The sequence below is a fragment of the Ambystoma mexicanum genome, chromosome 2q (genome assembly GCF_040938575.1).
Source record: "Ambystoma mexicanum isolate Mex_15411 chromosome 2q, UKY_AmexF1_1, whole genome shotgun sequence".
Lineage (NCBI taxonomy): Eukaryota > Metazoa > Chordata > Amphibia > Caudata > Ambystomatidae > Ambystoma > Ambystoma mexicanum.
In genome coordinates, this window is record NC_090924.1 from 1,010,518,972 (window position 1) to 1,010,539,176 (window position 20,205).

Consider the following 20,205-nt stretch of genomic DNA (forward strand, 5'->3'; position numbering starts at 1 on the left):
AGACGATCTATTTAACCATACCACAAAGCATAGCTCAAGGTTATTAAATGCGTGGAAAAATGAGGGGTAGCCTGTGTCTTTTTTCTCTGTCTTAGACTCCCTCACATGGGACTGAGTCACAAAAGAGGAAATAAAAGGTGGATATTTTTTCTTTCATTATGTTTATGATAATGACACTTGGTGCCTCTCTCTATGGAGGGTTAGCATAATATGATAAGGATACTGTTGAAGAACACTAAGACTCAGTGTAATGAATATTTCCAGCAAGAAAGTGGATTAGTTGTTCTCCCTTATCTCTTGTCTCCAAACAGATATGGTTGACATTTAATGTGTCTCTGTGGTTGTATGGAGCTTTACCTTTTTTGTTTACAGTTTAAATGTCCATCCTCAGAAAGGGCTTTAACACGGAGCTCAACATAACACCACCGGAGACACTGATTTCAGGTGCCTGAGGCTGCGTGCACAGGTCAGGAGACCTACAAGAACCACCCAGCGTCAATCTACAGACTGATCCCATGACCGTTGACCAAGAAACTGCCTACTTTGAATGGTATTTCCATCCTCAAAATGGGCTTCGACTGGATGGAGAGCAACATGGAGCTCAGTGCAGCGCCACCAGAGGCACTCATTCTATCCACATGAGGCTGCCTGCAGAGGTCAGGAGATCTACATGAACCTCCCAGGGTCAATTTACGGACTAATCCGATGACTGTTGACCCAGAAACAACCATCTTTACATGGTTTTTCCATTCTCAAAAGGGGCTTCAACTAAGCTGAGAGAAACACAGAGCTCAACACAACACCACCAGAGGCACTCCTTCCAGCTGCCTGTGGCTACCTACAGAGGTCAGGGGACCTACAAGAATCAATGAGAGTCAATCTACAGACTAATACCTTGACACAGGACAAGCTTTATTGAGAAACCCATTTAGAGGCCTCCTGCCCAGGGTCTTCCAGTTAAGTGCCAAAGCTAGATTAGTCCCCCCACCCCTTAGGGTACTATTTTTAAGGCTGAAGTCCCCCTTGCAGTTATGTAACCAGCTTCTTACCTGCACCCTGTGATGCTGCAGCTACTGCTTGCATAATCAAAAGGAGACCACCTTCCTGTTTACTGTTTATATATGTCTCCTGCTAAAGTACTTCTGTGTTACTTTGGGAATGTAAGGATTTTCCTTGGGGCGTCACTTGAACAGGTGTCCAGAGCAAAGGTCAGACAGAGCTAATATTCCTTTCAATTATCCTTTTTCATTTCTTGTTCCCTGTTAGCCCTATTTGCCACAGGTTCCCACTAAACATGACACAAACAAAGCACACGAACAACATTTAAATCAAGCGCTACCACAGTACTCCAATGAAACAACTAATTGCATACACCTGCATTCTGCTTTACAGCTACACTGCACCTGCTCACACACAGGAAATCAATGAACTCAAATGCACACACTCCCCAGACATATTCTTCCTTACAGAAACGTGGCTCTGACCCCACTACGTGCCCATTATACCTGACATGCTTCTATACACTATCTCATCCATCAGAGATCCCCTACTCAAGCAACCTGGTAGCATTGCCATCATATATAAAGATTCACTCACACTTAGCAATCTCATAAATCCACCATACACATCCTTTGAAGCACTCTCTCTCACGTGCTCCCCTCAATCACACCCTCGCCCCACCTTTATCCACCTCATTTACTGCCCCCAACGCACGATACCAACTTCTACACTGAGTGGCCTGACTTGACAACTAACAGCCACAGCTTCCCATGCACCAATATCTACCATGGTGACTTAGGGGTTCCCTTACAGAAGGCAGCCCCAAACTAAAGAGTATCCAAACTCCACTCACATCCTATGACCTCACAAAACATATCACCTACCCCACACACACAGCTTGCAACACCACACAAACACTCAACAAAATGTGCCCCACAAAACACAAACACCCTGCAGCCCCCACCATCAACCATGGTTCAACAGTTCACTCCTCTCTATCAAAAATGAAGGCAGATACCTAGAAAGAGGCTGGCAAAATAACCAGTGCCCTGCTACCAGAACATGACTCAAGCACTGCCACAACAAATACAAAACCGCCATACACCATGCCAGAGCCACCCATTACCTCTAAGAACTCCAATCAGCCACACATCATACACAGACCCTTTTTAACATTGTCAAATCGTTCCCCAAAGCACCATTCACACCTTCCACAACCCATCCACTGCAGTATGCAACTCCCTCAATGACTACTTCAACTCTAAAATACACAACATCAGGCAAGCTATCCCCTCACTCCAAAACATACCAACACATGGGACACCTTTCGACCCATTGATAAAGACACTTGTCATCCTTACTGCCAAAAACTGCACACTTCCTAGATGATGCATGCCCACCTCAAGCCATATCTAAATTCATCAACATCCTCACTCCCCACTGGCTCAACATCATCAATTACTGTCTCTCACATGGCACTATCCCCTCAGCACTCAAAACCCCTCCTCAAAAAACCATCTCTCGACCCCAAACTCCTGAAAATGACTGCCCCTTCCCTATCCTGCCATACCTCATCAGAATCACAGAATGCTTTGTCCCTACCCAAATGCAACAACACATCATCACAAACCACTGACTCTACAACACTCCGCATACTCTAAGAGCTTCACAGCATCACTGTCAAAGGAAACACCACTACTTGTACTCCTATTTGCAGCCATTCACGCCATTGATCACACCATTCTGCTCAACATCCTAGCACACAGGATGAAACTCTCAGTCACCATCCTCGACTGGTTCACTTCCTACCATACTGACAGGACACACTTTGTCTCCATGCCCCCTTTTCGATCCAACCCCACCTAGGTCAAGTATGGGTCCCCCAAGGCACCTCTCTATCTCTCCTCCTCTTCATATGTGGAATCTCTTGGACAGACCATGAACAAACACAGCATCTGTTTACACCAATATGTAGATGACACGCAAACATACTTCCAAATATTATCCAAATTACAACTCCACACCCTCAAAAGCTGTCTCTCCACCATCACCACCTGGATGCCAACCCACTTTCACAACCCTTCCAAAACAGAATACCTCCTCATCTGCCCTCCTAAACACAAACCCAAATTCTCCCCTTGTATCAAACAACATGGCACAGACAACCCACACACAGCCCTCTCCACACATGTCAAATCCCTTGGCTTCACCATTAATCCCTCACTTTTCCTTCACACACCACATAGCTGCTGTCACCAAAATATGTAACCTAAAATTATACCTCCTCCGAAAGATCAGACACGCCCTTCCACCTACTGACTGACTGATGACTTCCGCAATGAAGTCCAAGCAACAGATCTCGCCAAGCTGGCACACATCAATGGACTTCCAATGGCACCCTTGCCCTCCTGAAAGCCACACAAAACTCAGCAGCCAGACTCATTGTCCACCTTCCCAAACATGCACACATCACCTTAGCTCTCACCCAGTTATTTAATGGACTCTATTGTTTTCAAAGCCATCCAACACAAAACCCCATGTTACCATCACAACAAACTCAAACCCATCACCCAGACAAGCAAGTCAGTATTTCCTATACATTCCACTCTGCAAACGTACATGCACATAAAAACAAGCATTTACCAACTGGGCTTGAAAAACCGTACCTCTTCAAATGTACTACTTTCAGAAAGAGCTTCAAAATATATCTGTTTCCTCACAGATGACCCGGCCCCTCCTCCTGCCTTGCACACACTTGTCTGTCTTAATCTTCCTATCCTATCCTGAACATATGTTTTAACTTCCGTTTCACTTCCCACCGTTTCAGAATTTGAACCTTGTGTCGTGCTCCGAGACCCTCTACGTAGGGCCAGCACTAAAATAAAATCCCAAAATAAATAAATACATTGTTTAATTAAATTGGTTTAATACGAACAGCAGATGCATTTCAATGTGAGTAAAAAAACACAGAAAACAAGGTTTCTGGGAATTAAAAAGAAGACTACAAAATAAGAGGTCACAATCAAGTAAACGACAAAGAAAGAACCACATAGTATTAACATACATTTTTGAAAGAGTTAATGATCTACATCTGGCAGAATATATTGCTACATTAAAAATATCGAGCTAAAAAATGCTTTACTCTTAATCTTCATGTAGAAAAAATAGAACAATATGTTACATAAATATATCATGGAAATCAGTAGGAGGAAATGACCCAATGCTTCCAGTACTCGGTTCGTTTAAGAAGAACTAAACAAATATAGCACCCCTTTCTAACAAATACAAATGATTTTGCAATCATGACAAGAATAAGATGAAAAAGTAAAGACATGTGGTTTGAAATGCTGATTATTTAGCCAAATGGACATGTCATTGATCTATGAACAATACAATTCCGACAATCCATCAACACTGCTGAAATAGTCAAACTTGATAGTGGTTGTTATAGGTGGCATGAACATGTTTTAGTGTCATTAGAGGGGTGTTGACGGTAAAGGTCGAGAGGATTGTAGCATACATTTTAACTTGCATGCAAAACTTTCTTGGCATATATTGACTATTAAAAAGATATTTGTTGTCAATTATATTGCACAACGAAATTCAACCAATTAAGTTTGACAGTGTGAGACTTATGAAGAAATGTCAGTCCAATGAATTCAAGCAGAGAAACAAATTGTTGCATATTAAAATACACGGTTTAGATTATTCAAAATAAGGATATAACATAATTGCAAACAGATCATTAAACCGAATCGCAGCACTTACTGCCCCTGTATTTTTCGCTCTTCATCTTTGTTAAGAACAGTGGCTAAATCCCCTCCTATGGCCAGGCAATACTCTCGAGCTTTAAGCCATGTCATCCTGTCCTCTTCATCTTTCACAAATATCTAGGCATAAAAGCAAACATATTTTGTTGAACATATATCGCTGTATGATGTTCCTAGCCTTGGAATATTTTTATTTTATACTCAGTCTTTTGAATATCTTACTAAATTGACATCTGTAAAACTATTACTTTGGAATTTAAGGTACTGCCCAAAGTTAATACAATTTTTAATCAAGCAGAAAGCATCCTTTATTCAAATGCAACAATACATAAAAGGTGTTTGTATTCATTGAGATAATGTGTTTCAACCGAAAAATTTGCAAATCAGCCCTGCAAAGCCACTGGTGCAATCTTGAAGAGGGTGCTGTAGATACGATTGAGAGATCGTGAGCATACGACCAGTGCTTGATAAGGACTATATAGTACCAGAACTGGGGACAGGACACGATACACATGACATTCAGAAGTACGTGGATATAGGGTACTTACCGTCATGTATTTACAGAGAAGTTAGGTACCAGGTAGTTAGGGGGGTAATGCGAGTGTAAAGAGAGGGTTGAAGTCGATGAGAAGAAGCTTTAGTACAGATTTAAAAGAGTGAATGGTAGGGAAGTGTTTAACAAGTAAAGACAGGGAAGTGCAGTGGAGAGGGGCAAGGAGGTAAGGAGGCAGAGGGTGCGACCGTTTGTGTAAGCAGTTTGTGAACGGAGAACAGAGAGTTTATGGACAGTAGTGGAGCGGAGACTGTTTGGCAACTAGCCGGAGATACTGTTAGCTAGGTAGGGGGTAGATTAGTCATGCATTGATTTGAAGACCAGCAATAGAAATGTGTACAGGGATTGATTTTTCATGGAAGGTTAATTGGCATAGGAGCAGTGCTTGGAGGTAAAAGAGGAGTAAGGAGTCGTGAAATTTGGTCGTTTGTAGAGGGTTGAGAATGACTGGAGCGGGAAGGCCAAGAAAAAGATGGCATGGTAGTCAAGGTGACAAAGTAGGAGGTTTAACGTAAGGGTTTCGGCAGCATTGTAAGAAAGTAAAGGGTGCATTTTTCTGATATTAGGGAGGGTAATCCTGGCCACCATGAAAGTGGTAGTGATAAAGCAATGAAGGTTGAGAACAATGTAGAAAAGGACCCCAGGGTGGTATGGCTTCAGTCTTAGGGAGGGGCAGTCAGATGGAAAACAGCTCCTAGTTGAAGGAAGAAGAGGTGGGCATTGGATGCAGCAGGGTAGATCACTTGAGCCTTGGAGGAGATAGACATAAGACAACAAAGTGCCATCCCATGACAAACTTTAGAGAGGCAGTCATGAATGCATGGCATGTCGGTATGGCTGGTTGACAGAGGTGATAACAGAGAGTAATAATTAGATTGGTGAAATAGGATGATTCAGCAAAGAAAACTACCACAGTGTATGAGGTCATTTTTTCAGGTCTGGAGAAGTGGAGAACAGCCTTTTTTAACTTTTATTGAGTTGGTGCTGCATGTCCTTTTTAGAGGAAGCATATGTGAAGGACGATCTAGGGTTGTAGGCAGTGAATGTGCGAGAAGGTGATTGAGATGGTCAAAAGGGCAAGGGAGAGCTTGGTGTAAGTCAGGGAAGGCCTATTAGAAAGAGTAAGTCTGTGGAGGACCGCGAGAGAGAATGGAGAACCTAACCTGCGCTAGGGATGAGGCTACAAAGTCAGGTGTGAATTGCTGATTAGAGATATAGAAAATGGGAGAGGGATAGGTAGAGGGTAGTGATGCAGAAGTGGAAGATAGAGTTGTCAGAAGCGGTGGTGCCAAAGGAAATATTAGAAGATAAGTTTTGATGAATTAAATATAAGATCAAGAGTGTTGTACTTGAAATAAGTGGGCGCATTGGGGAGTGAGTTATGGGAGTGGTCAAAGAGGAGGGAGTCAAGTTCTAGTTGAATGGTCCTTGAAGTTTTGGGGAGCTTTATGGTCTCGCCTGAGCATTACAGGTGCTTCAATGGGAATGGAATCACTGAGTTGAGACGGCCTGATGGCCTATAAATCAGAATGATGGTAGGATGGGCTTAAGTAGGGAGTTTGGCGAAGTGAGCTTGAAGGAAGAAATTAGAAATTCAGAAGGCAAATTGGAGAAAAGGGTGAGCCATGTTTTTCATTAGGCTAACTACCCTCCCTCTTTTCTAAGAGTGGGAGTTGTGAGGGAAGTTGGCAGAGCCAGTGTGTAAGGCAGTTAGGGTAGCAGAGCTGTTGGTTGATACATATATCTAGGATGCTCAGGGCTAAAACAGGGAGGTTTATGAGAAAACAAATTGGTCAGTAACAAAGGAGATCTTAGCACATATTGGTCATTCCAGATGGCAAATTTGAGAATGATGGGACAGGGTGAGGGCGAGAGGTAGCCAAGGTTAACACAGGTGGTTCTGACAGGGGGCCTTTTGTAGGTGGGGTGAGTAGCTGGCACACAACAGTAAAAAAATGAGGATGATTGCGAGGAGATCAGGGGTGTGTATGAGGGCGGGAGAGTGGGCTGAGAGTGAGAAAGCAGCCAAGAGAGAATAAGTATTCATATTAGCGTGAGTGAGGGATACATTGTGAAAAGAAGGAGATGTTAAGGAAGAGTGTGATGTGGCAGGCATGAGGGTGAAGCAGGGCAGAGGATTTTCAGTCCACACCATCTGGTAAAATATGTCAGAGCACGCTAATTGTAATATGAAAATAAATGCATGCAAAGCGTGACAGCAAGTAACCAGAGTGATTAAGCAACAGTCTTCGGGTAATAGAAATCCAAAATGCTACTATACAGTTTAAATCAGGGCCAGATGCAACCAAAATGCTGTGGCACATTTTACACTAGGGCCACAGGTAACCATACTGCTGTAAAACAATTTAAATCAGGACCATGTGTGACCACAATGCTGTTTTAACTCAGGGCAACCATCATGCTACAATACAATTTAAGTTACAAATAATGTGGTACAATTTAAAACAAGGGCTTAGGTGACCAAAATGCTGCAGTAAAATGATAAACAGGGTCGCAATCTCACTGTCACTTGGCCTAGTAAGATCGTTGTCAATGTCTTTCCTCTGTTTGTATTTGAATTTTATTTATTTATATAGCACACCAGGCCCAGGGGCTACCGGGCGCATCACTTAGTTACAGCAAGATAAATACAAACAGGCAGTACTTACAGAATGACAGGTATATTACAAAATATGCAAGCAAAAATAATAATAATAATAAGAGTACACGCAGGTATATACAAGGTAAGTCTGAGTACAAGTTAGGCAGTGAGTCCAGTGTTAGATGTCTTGGGAGGACAACCAAGTGTTGGTAAGGTGTTTGAATCTCAGGAAGGAGGGTTCTGCTCTGAGCTCATTGGGGAGTGAGTTCCATAGTTTAGCTGCCATGATGGGGAAGCTGGTTCCACCTGATCTTTGGAGATTAAAACGAGGGATGACAAGGCAGTTGGCTTGGGCCATTCTGCGGGGTCTAGTGGAACTGTTGAGGGCAAATCTGTTGGCCAGGTAGCAAGGGGCTTGGTTGTGGAGGCATTTATGGGTAAAAGTCAGGGATTTCAAAGAAATTTGGTGTGGGATTGAAAGCCAGTGGAGGTTGCGTCTAGTGTCAGCTATATGTTGGTGTCTGGGTATGTTAAGGGCCGCTCTAATCGCATTGTTTTGGACAATTTGTAGCTAGTTTAAGTTACAAAGATTAGTGCCTAGGTACATGGTGTTACAGTAATCAACCTTAGATAGTACAAGGGTCCTAGCCAGGGTCACGCAGTTGGCTGTAGAGAGAAAAGGGTGGCAAGCTGTAATAAGCTTGCAGGTATAGGCCGCTGCGGACGAGACTGAATTGGTTTGTCTAGACAGGGATAAGGTCGAGTCAAGGTAGATCCCAAGGGTTTTTGTGTCCTTAGCAGTAGGGATAGTATTCCCATCGATGGTAAAGGACTTGAATGCAGGGTCAAGCTTGGTTAGTTTTTGAGGCGAGCCAAGGATGAGGAGCTCTGTCTTTTCGTCATTTAGACAGAGTCCGTGTTGAGCCATCCATGCTTGGATGACCAGGTAGATGGCATTGATAGCGCGGGAGTCAGCAGTGTGGTCACCTGTGATAGGGATTAGTATCTGGGTGTCGTCGGCGTAGTTGGTGTAAGTGACACCCAGATAGTCCAGAATATCGAATAATGGTTTGGTGAACATGTTATATAACGTGGGTGAAACACATGATCCTTGTGGCACGCCACAGGAGACAGGTGCTGGTATGGCGGCTGCTAGTGGAGAGAACACGCGCATAGATCTGTTGTCTAGGAAGGACCTAATCCAGGTTGTAGCTTTGTCTGAGAAGTGAGCCGCAGATTTGAGGTGGTGGCAGAGAATTTCGTGGTTGACAAGATCAAAGGCTGCCGATAGGTACAAAAGGAGTAATACCGCAAGTTTACCTTTGTCTTTTAGATCTTCGATCTGTGTTTTTAAATCAATAAGGGCCGTTTCAGTACCGTGGCTTGGGCGAAACCCAGATTGCCTAAGTCCCAGAAGTTTGTTTGATTCAAGGTAATCTTGGATTTGTAGATAGGCAGCTCGGTCGAGGATTTTAGTGTTCCCCTCCCTTGCCTCGTCGCGCCTTGAAACACTTGTGTATAGGCGCGTTATAAATGCCATATCATATCATATCTTAGGCAAACAAAATGATGTGGTACAATTTAAATCATGGCCATAGCTAACGACAATCTGCAATACAATTTAAATCACAGCCATAGGGTTACCAACATTCTGTTATAAAATTTAGATCAGCTACATAACTGACCAAAATGCTGAGGTACAATTTACAGGAAAGGTTCACCCATGTGTTTAAGTCAACCAATCGTTGACAGGACATCGGCCTCGCACCATATCACGATGCATGGAACTTTTTTATGATAGTGCTTCTCTTAATTTCCTAGGATTAATATCTGTGAACCTCTCCTGTTCCCATCCTCCATATTGTGATAAGGTAATCACGTTCCCTGCTGCCACAAGATAATGCCCCTGCTCATGACGGTCTAGCCCACTTTTGCCAACCTGCACTTTCGCTGAATGCGTTTCTGATGATTCTTTGCACTTATTTTTGCGGCAAAATACAAATGGTACGTGGGGTTAAGGTATATATGTAGATGTGGGGTAGGGGAAGTAAAGGGGAGCTGGGAGGGTTCTTCCCCACATTCTGCAGCAAATAAAGTGCACAAATCAGTCAAAATAACTCAGTGAAAGTGTAGGTTCGGCAGAAAAATGCATCAATGTTTCTTAGAACCCTTGTGACGTGAGCAGACGACACAGCTAACATGTACTAGCTGCACAATGCAATTATGTGTTGCCATGGATTAGGCACACTACTCTTTAGCATTTAATTCTTATCAACAAAGCCTTTCTAAGATCCTAGTATTGTAGCTGTGTACCTCACTGTTCTTTGTATTTATTTTTGACATACCAGAATCGAAATTTGTGTTAAGTTCCTGCTCACATATTTAAATCTAAAAGCATGGTCCCCTCCATTGACATATAAGGAAATACTTAACCACTGTGAATTAACTTTTATCCCAATATATCTCTGGTTATGTATTTTTGGCACCATGAGCCCATTGCTAAATTCTCTATTGTCAAAATAATATGTGTAGCCATTTTCTTCTGCTGGGACGTTCCATAGTCTATCTTTTATTTTTAAAAAGCATAATTAACATAAATGCACTTTGTTGTAAGCAGATTGTGAAGTTGTAATTTAATACTGTTTTTCTTTCTTTATCAACAGTGTGTTTTTTCTTGTATCCCTCTCCAACAAGCATAGCTGGTCTTCGCGGGTTCCTGTACAAACCTGAAGAAATGGAATCAAGTCAAAGCCTGTAAGAAATCGAGGAGATCACTGTCACCGAGTATGATTTTCTCGATCCAGAACCTAGTAGAATGGAAGATGTTTCCACTTGGTTTTACTGCCATTGGTGTCAACTGATGCCAACATTCGAAGAAAAAACATGTTCCAGAAAGATCTCCAGGGCCTTTCTATCTGAAGATGATCTTCTGCCGCAGTAAGGGGACTTCATGCCAGAGTGCCTTACGCATTTAGTTCTTTGAATTCTGATGGCCCTTATGCTCGAACTTCATGACACTGTTCATGCACGTATTCCCAGTAATGAGTGAGTATGGCGTAGATTCATTTTACATATTAACCATTCTGAAAGTTGTAAAACATTACTATCACCTGGTTCCAAGATATCAATTGTTTTTTATCTGCTGTTTCTAATGTTTGTGTTCACTTTATAATGCCAATCAATCATTGTTCCGATGTTAGTTTTCTGTTTACAATAAGTTTATTGCAAAAAAACGAATATCATTATATTTTCTGTTCGATACATTCCTATTTATTCTGCCATTGGTGTTTTGCAATGGCCTCATGATTGTCTTTGATATGCATGGTTTCCATATGTGTATTTTGTCTGTACCTGATTGCCAGTATTATTTACTTGCACTGTTCAAATAGATTATGAAATTTAAAAAAACATAAAATGTATATTAAATACTTCTCTTCTGTCAAGTGACATCTTCCATTATTTTAACAGATGGCACTGGCTCAATGCATACAGAGCCCGTTCTTAGTGGAATCAGGGAAGACTAGGAGTCAGAGTCCATAGATTTATACCAGCATATGTCGTATGAACCTCCAGGAAAGAGTTGACTACTGTAACAGGTCAATATAGAGGATTTGTCAACATACAGGCCAATCAAGCAGAATATGGGCCTCATTACGAATCAGGCGTTAAGGGGTTAACGGCGCTGTAAACAGCGCCGACCCTTAACGCCTGATTACAAGGTCCCTTAGCGCCATGGTGATATTAACGCCTGCTTTTTGCAGGCATTAAAATCCATGGCGCTAAGGGACCATGGTGCTAATTACGCCACCGTAATTTACGGTGGCGTAATTAGCGCCTTCCCCACTCCCATTATGCCCTATGGGGCAAAAACGGGAATGGGGAAGGGGAAGGGTAAAATGGGAAATGGGGATTTACCGCCCCACTCACCTTTACCTCCGTATTCCGAGGTCACTTTGTGGGTCCTTCCTTACCTCCTGCTTTTAGCAGGAGTTAAGTACGGGACCTGCAAAGGTACTTCGGAGGTAATTACGGTACCGTAATTTACAGTGCCGTGATTACCTCCTTCCCCATTCCCATTGAGCCCTATGGGGCAGAAATGGGAATGGGGCAGGGCAAAAGGTGAATGGGGAATTACCGGTCCCTCCAACCCTGGAATGGACCGGTAATTACTCCATTCACCATGCCGGATTTGGGACGTTTTCGGAGGCAACTATGGAGCTAATTACTCCATGGTTAGCTCCAAACCCGGAATGAGGCCCTATGTTTTTTTGCTGTACACATGTTTAAAATGTTTCTACATCAATTATGGAAATTGTATGTATTTTTCAATAGAGCACATGTAATTGATTTTCCCATTATTTTTGTTCTCAACATATTGCCTATACTTTGCCGCATTATACACAAGTGATGTTGGCACTGTCATTCTGGAGTGCAGTCAGGCTTTTTTTAAAAAACAAAATGAAAGACACAATACTTTTGCTATAAGGACTTGTTGTGATCCTTGGTACACCTGAATGGAAAAATGATATTTCAATTGATTCTCCATGGTATACATGGACATGTCACATCACAAAGCATAACCATTACTATGTACATTGAGATCGAATTGCTTATGCTCCTGTAAGTTTGTTCGATTCTGCTCTGATGCACCTTATGCGTCAACAGATCACATTTCATCAACCTTAAGAAAATGTACCTACCTGGATGCCGACCCATCCCTATTAGTCAACCAGTATAATAAAATTATGCTAACAGCTATTGAAAAAGTTGCCCCTCTCAAATCCAAAAAAACAAATGAATGCAGCTGCCAAAAATCTACAACACTTGCAAACAAAGTCATTCCAGACTCGAGCTAATACCTACATGGAAGCTATAATTATAGCTAAAAACAACTCTTATAATCCGAGAATACAGAATGCCCAATCATGCTCCAGAGAACTATTTGCCATTCTGCGTGAGCTGGAATCAACAGCCCGACCCCGGACCACTCTATCAAAGACCAGCAATGTTGCACCAATGTGCAAATGGCCCTAGCAAACAAAATTACCCTCTTGCAAAGTAAAATTGAAATAAAAAAACAAAACTTAAAGTTAACCATGCTCCTCTAACCACCTCCATGACCTCAATACCACACGTGACAAATACATTTACATTCACACTAGTGTCCACAGAAGAAACTATCAACAGTATCAAAGGATTAACACCATCGAGATGCAAAGGGGACATTTGTCCTGCCTCCTTCATAAAAGAATGTGCAAATGAATTGGCTCCTTTCATCACCACCATCATCAATAGTTAATTTGCTTCTAGTTCAGTACCTGATGACTTAAAAGAAGCGTGGGTACTAACCTTGCTAAAAAAACAACCTGGACCCCAACATCCCTACCAATTTCCGACCTATCACCACAGTCCCATGCTTATTAAAAATCCTCGACCGGGTAGCCTATCTGCTATTCAACAATTCCTTAAAACAAACAAACTCTTAGGACAGAGACAATCTGAGTTTAGACCTGGTCATGGAACAGAGACAGCGCTATTGGACTTAAAAAAACAAAATGGACAAATTCAAGGACAGAGGAGACCTCTGTATACCTCTCCTATTAGATCTATCTGTAGCTTTTGATTTAGTAAATCATAAAATCTTATGGCATCATCTCAAAACTGCAGTCCACTTCTCTCCTGAAGCTATCAAATGGATCAAATCCTTTCTGTCCTATCGAACAATGAGAGTCTTTTCTACCTCACCAGCAGTCTCCCCAGTAACATGTGGCATACGGCAAGGCTCTTGTGTATCAACGGCATTGTATAATACCTTCACAAAACTACTATTTGACAAACTAGATATAATGGGCATTACATACACCAATTATGCGGACGATACGCAAATACTAATCCCTATCACAGGCTGTTATGACACAGACGCCAACAACCTTAACAAAATCTACCTGGCTATCCAGACTTGTATGGCTCCGAATGAATTATGCCTCAACAACGTTAAAACAGAGCTAATTTTAATGGGTAACAAATCCCGGCTAAAAAACTTACCAAAACAATACAAATCTTTCAATATTGTTGGCAACACTATCAATGTCGCTAATGAAAGAAAAACATTAGGAGTCCACATCGACTACTCCCTCACTCTTACCAGACAGGTCAATGCCATTATCTCATCTGCAGCCTACATGTCCAAACTTATCAGATCTAGAAGACCTTTCTTATTATCAGATAATAGCATCACTTTAGCAAGAGCACTGATCCTGTCAATAATAGACTACTGTAACTCTCTATTGGCAGGATCCAGCACTAGAGATATAAAAAAAAACTCCAAATAGTGCAAAACAATGTTATTAGAGCGGCCCTGAATATTCCTAGGAATGAGCACATCTCGGCAACCAGACGACATATCGACTAGCTTTTGGTCCATGATAGGATCAAATGCCCACCTCATTACGGTACCGAGATTCAAGAGACAGAAAGCAGGTGGGTCCAGCTTCTCGGTAGTGGCAGCCAAACTGTGGAATACTCTGCCACCACAATTAAGAAATGACCCATCCCTTTGCTCATTTTTTCGAAAATGCCTAAAAACAAGACTCTTCAGCCTAGACACCCAACCATGAGACACTGGGTCCAGGACAGATATTCCCAATCTGATCGACTGCTCAAGCCATAAAGGAAACGGGCAGTTATATGTTGAAATGTATCTGCTCTGAATATTCTTTTTCTCCCTGCACTCTGCAAGTGATATATCATATTGTACCTGCACCTCTGTCTTTCTGTATTTTGCAAGTCATATATTGTAATGTACCTGATGAAGCACACCTCTGTAACCAACTTCTTAAACTGTAGCGCCTAGATGCCTCTGGGTTATGTGCGCTTTATAAATACCAAAATAAATAAATAAATGTCTCTTGCATGTCAATATCTGAATTTAAAAAAAAAAAAAAACACTTGTCAACTTGATGACATATTTTGTATTTAAAAAAAATGTATTGGGCATTAGTTACATATAAAACTTTAAGCACATAGAAAAAGAAGAAAAAGATAACTTATTTAGATAAAATGGTAGTAAAGAAAAGATATAGCACACATAAAAACATTACATATTCTGTTACTGTCATTTAAAATCAGGTCTACATTTTATAGTTCCTCAGAATCTTTTGGCAGCTTCATTCCATATTGCAAGGACAGCTGCCGTGTTAACTATTACCTCTTCCCCGAATATGGTGGCCCAAAATTGGTCGTGGGCTGTCTCCTTGATGTTGATGACATATTTTGTGTATCTGTTTTGGTAGCATGTTTTTAGTGCTGTACAGTTAGACAATAAATAGCTAACAGTTCCCGCTGCTAGGCAGCAAAGACAGCATATGTTTTTAGGCAGTCGGATGTTTACCATGCTCCTACATGTTCCATCGTCAGTAGTAAATTCAGCCTTAGACAAAGAATAAATAATTGTAGTTCTTTTGAGCAGATCTTAGTCAGGTAGATGAGTGGCTTGTTCGGGCAGAAACTCTGATGCGAATATTCATTATACTTTCTCCTGTCATGTAGTTTAATGACGTTTTTAGTTAAATCCCACTCTGTTAATTTGCCTTTTATGGGGCCTCATTCCGACTTTCCACTTTCTCTGCGGTTCCCGTTAAGGGACCTTGGAGCTAATAACGTTACCGCAATTTGCGGTACCATTATTAGCGACTTCCCCAGTGAGCCCTATGGTCTACAGAATGGGGACTTACCGGGTCCTCCAGGGTGGGAATGACCCAATAAATTACCATTCTGCAAGACCGGACCCAGACCAACTCGGAATGACCCCATGATCTTCTCAAAATTAGGTGTAGTTTAATAGATATCGCCCTCCAAGTTTATGGCCTCAAGATATGACATGGCTTTAATGTTCAGTTCTGCAATAAAGTTGTTTCTGTTACCTGATTCGAGGTTTCTTCCCAATAGTTGTAGCAAGGCATTGGAGTTTTGATTTGGTCCCAACAATTTATAGTACAGTAAGGTTCTCTGAACGTGCCAAATGGTAATCAGGGAGGTTTGATCATATTCCAGTCTGAGTGCCTTCACTGGTACTGATCCAGGAAGATTTATAACCGTGCAAAGTAGTTTACCTTCAGAACGGTTAAGTCGCATTGCCAATCTGAGTGATAAGACCGATGGTGCATATCATATGCTAGGCACAAAGGTGCAATAGACTTTAAGGAGGCCCTCAATGTTGTAACCTCCCTGATGCACAAAGTAATGTATCACTGCCAGCCATTTTTCCAATATTTTTGTTGAGATTTTGTCTCCGTAATGTGAGATTGAGGGGTTTGTTATGATCAAGAAACCTAAGTAAGTGTATTTGCTCACGTTCTCCAAGTTCCTGTCTTTCAATTTCCACGCTTTACACTCTTTATTAGTAGCATTTTTCCCAAGCACATGGTCTTTGTTTTAAGAGTATTTATGATCATTGAATTTTCTGTGGCGTAGGCGGCTAAGGCATCTATCGAATGCTGCAGGGCTATTGGTGTTTGGTCCAATAGTATAATATCATCAGCGTACGCTAGCCATGGTATGTGGCCCTCATTGATCTTGGCATGAAAATTGTGGATTTTACAAAGCTTGTGGGCCAAGTCGGCAGTGTATAAATTGTATACAATGGGTGCGAGGATGCAACCGTGTTTGAGGCCACAATTAGTTTGGTGGGTGTTAGTGTGCAACCCAGCTAGGTTCAAGCAGATCGTGATGGAGGTGTCTGTGTACAGCTGTTGAATGAAGTTCAACAGTGTTGGGTTGATGCCCCAAGCAATTTGTTTTTTCCAGAGTAGGGGTCGAGAAATTAGATCAAAGCCTTACTGAAATCGACATAGCAGCAATATAGGGTGGATCTCTGTTTGTTATTTGTTTCACCAATAAGATATTGCAAGGTGCATATGTTGGATACTGTCTTGCAGGTTTTCCTAAAATCGGTCTGGTAAGGGCTTAGCAAGCCTGTTTTTTCGACCCAGCTGGAGAGTTTTCTTAGTAGGAACGTCGCAAAGATCTTTTGGCTCTCATCCATCATTGCCAAGAGGCGGTAGTTCGACAGGTCCAATCTGTCGCCCTTCTTAAAGATCGAACTGGCACAGATTTACGCCAATTGTCAGGTAACAAACCTGAGTGCTCTATGTGTTTATAGAGCTTGACTAGGATTTTTGCCATAGTTCCGGGTGGGCCTTCATGATGATATTAGGTATGCCATATAGTGTATCTTGCTCGATGTCGAGATCTGCAGCTTTTGGTCTTGCATGTTTCCGGTTCTCCTGATTGTTGAGAATAGGCTCATTATAGAGTGCTTCAATGTAGGCAAACCAAGCTGCTTCGGATATTGATTTAAGTCAGCAGGCAGCTGGGATTTTCTATGCTTGTTGAGTCGTGGCCAGAATTTTTTGTATCATGGGATTTGAGCCAGCCAAATAGGAGTAGCCAGTTGGAGTTTTGAATAGAATATGTTTGTGCTGCTTTAAACAATTTTTGTAGCATGTTGCAAGTTTTGCAATGCAGATCTGCTTGGCCTGCTCGCTCATAAGGGGATTGCCTCTAATTTGGGAACAGGCTTTAGGGTGTATACGTTTTTACTCTGCTATGGCTGGGTCAAAAGGTGATCTGCCATTGATATGTTTATGGAGCACCATGTTATAACAATTTTTTGGGTCTTTCTAATTCTGGACCGAATCATGTGTTCTAGGTCCCAATTTGCTGTCGATAGAGCTGTCTCTATGTTCATCTGATCATGCCATGGCGATCCATTGATATCCTTGATGCCTGACGCAGACCAACTCAGGCGGTTTCCCTGTGTGTTGGAGCTGACACAAACACGTCTGGTCATACTCATGCAAGTTGTACCTAGGTGGAGCGACCAGCTCAAAACCGCATGGTTGCTTGAGTTGTTAAATCAAATCTTCACCAGACTGCAGCTGGCTATAAGATCAAGATCAGCCATGACATAATCCAGATGTGATTTCTCAGTGCTGTTTGACCAAGTGTACGTCTTCGTAGCAGCGGTGACTTCTGCAAAGGACATATGTATCAGGTCACAGGCTTCTGTTAAATGCGGCCATAGGCAGCATGATGGCAGGAGAGAGGGGGATAATGAACGTTTCTCGCATTAAGGTCGCCAGTGAGAATCATAGCTCCAGCCAGTGAGCACACATGCCACTGTGTTATAATGTCCTCAATTACTGCGTGTATGACTTTAGTTTGTGCGTTCGCTGTGGGGTCATAGACATTTATGATCAGTAAAGGGGACGTTTTAGCATGCAAAGCCTGGAAAATTGCTGGGAACACAAAAGGTGATAATGTTTTTTCCTGGAATTGTGTCAAGGAATGCATTAATTTAGTTCCAATAGTGTGGCCACCACTGGCTCGACCCCTACTAGAGGGGTTTGCATAACCATGTAGAATTTTAAACCCATTTAATGTGAAGGGTTTAGTGCACCATGTTCCTGTAACATGAACACATTGCTGGCTATAACGGTCTCTAGCCCCTCAGGATGTACAAGGAACGAGCAGTAGCCGCGAGTGTTCCAAGATATCCATTTTAGTGTGCTGTCTGATATATACAGTCAATTTGCCCCATTGGTGATATATTCTGGGGACCAGTAATTTGCTGCGAGTATGTCTGTCTTTACTTGGTCTCTGTTTGTTTGCATAGCACACAAGATGGTTCTTTCAGATTTTTGAGCGTCCAGAACGTTAAGAGGGTTCTTGTCTCTGTTTGAGCTGTGGGACAAGTTTTCCATAATTATTATCTTGCAGCAGATGACAAGTGGCAGGCCTAATGGTGCCAGAGATGAGATACATGAGTTTAGTAGTGACACTGTCACAAGTGACGAGTATTCAATTAAAGCCCAATTAGTAGGGCTGCCAAACTGGGGCAATTCAATCCGAGTGATATCAGTGAAGCTTATTAGATTTAAGAGAGGCAATTGATTCACAATGGCCAGGAGACAAGAGAGATTCAGGAAAGGACTTCAACTGGTAGGGTTGATTTCTTCTATCATTACCCATTTGCCCAGTGCTTGCATTTCATTGGAAGGTTTTGGAGATGTGTCCATTGCTGGTTGTGGAGGACTAGTGGCAATTTTCAGAGCACTTAAGTGGGTAGTGGAATAGAGATCCTTTTCAGGATATTTGCTGTGTGGGCTAGCTGACCAGTAGCAGGAGGCTGGGTTTAAGCAGCAACAAGAGCGTGCTCTACTCGAGAGAGGATGTGAAGGAATTCGAGTTTGAGGAGCAAGGCAGTCAGGTGGCTGCTGGTAAATGGGTTTTCCATGTAGTCCATTTAATGTAATCTGTCGGATCGTGCCATTTGCCAACTGGTTTATAACTGTAGTTTTTCCGGGTGGCGATTCACCAGTTTTAGATGGATTGGAGGTGCTTTTTCTAGTAGTAAGGGCACGTTTGGGCTTTAATTGTGTAGTTTGTTTCAAGCACTTTCGAACAAAAGAGAGGTTTCCCTGTTTTTTCTGCCTCAATCTTTTTTTGTGTGTCAGCAGTCGGGGTATTTTCCGGAGGGAAAAAAAACCCTCATAGTCCCAGTTTTCAGCAAGAATTTGAGGTTGCATTGAATGTATAAAATGACACGGTGCTAGAATGGGTGGTTATTCTCAGTGTGCGACCGGACCGAGGATGACCTGGGAGCTTTTATGACAGCCACTTTAGACAATGTTAGTTTAATATCTTGTTGGACCTTGACTATCTTAGCTACTGACATTGAGAGAGCTCCAACCTTGAGTAATAGTATGTCTATGTTATTGGTTGAAATGTGAATAGTAGACTCGGGTTCAGTCTCATGGGCAGACAAGCTGTCCACCTTTACCAAAGGCCGTAAGTCGGGCAATCCGGAGAAATCAGAGAACAATGTCAGGGCAGCCAGGTCCGCAGAATAGAATAAGTTTATGTCAATGACATTTCCATTGCTTTCGTGTGATGTTAACTCCGAGTGAGGCATGCTGCAAACCTACACACGCTGAGTGAAGTGACAGACTGATTTCTTTTTATTCAAAACATTTCACAATATCAGGTTGGAGGTGGTTAATTTGTTTAGCTAGCCCCTTTTTTAATTAGCAGAGGTGGGCTTGCTAGACATGGCTTGACTTGGCTTTTTTGTGGGGTGGGACTGGTGGGCTGAAGCACTGCGCAATGTTGATTTGCACATTTTCTTTAATGCTGTGGTGGCAGTAGACAATCAGCAAGGCCCACTCTGCTATTGGGGCACAGCCGCAGAGGGGGAGTTGATGCGAAACAGCGTGACCCGC

At 42.2% G+C, this 20,205-nt stretch overlaps 1 protein-coding gene across 1 annotated transcript in view; it reads right to left on the reverse strand.

Annotated features, from left to right (window-relative positions):
* LOC138569907 (macrophage mannose receptor 1-like) overlaps positions 1-20,205 on the reverse strand; it is a 1,155,048-nt gene that overhangs the window by 767,851 nt on the left and 366,992 nt on the right. The window contains exon 13 of the mRNA XM_069648336.1: positions 4,768-4,889. Within this exon, the coding sequence (XP_069504437.1) occupies positions 4,768-4,889 (122 nt within the window). The remainder of the gene's footprint in view (positions 1-4,767; positions 4,890-20,205) is intronic.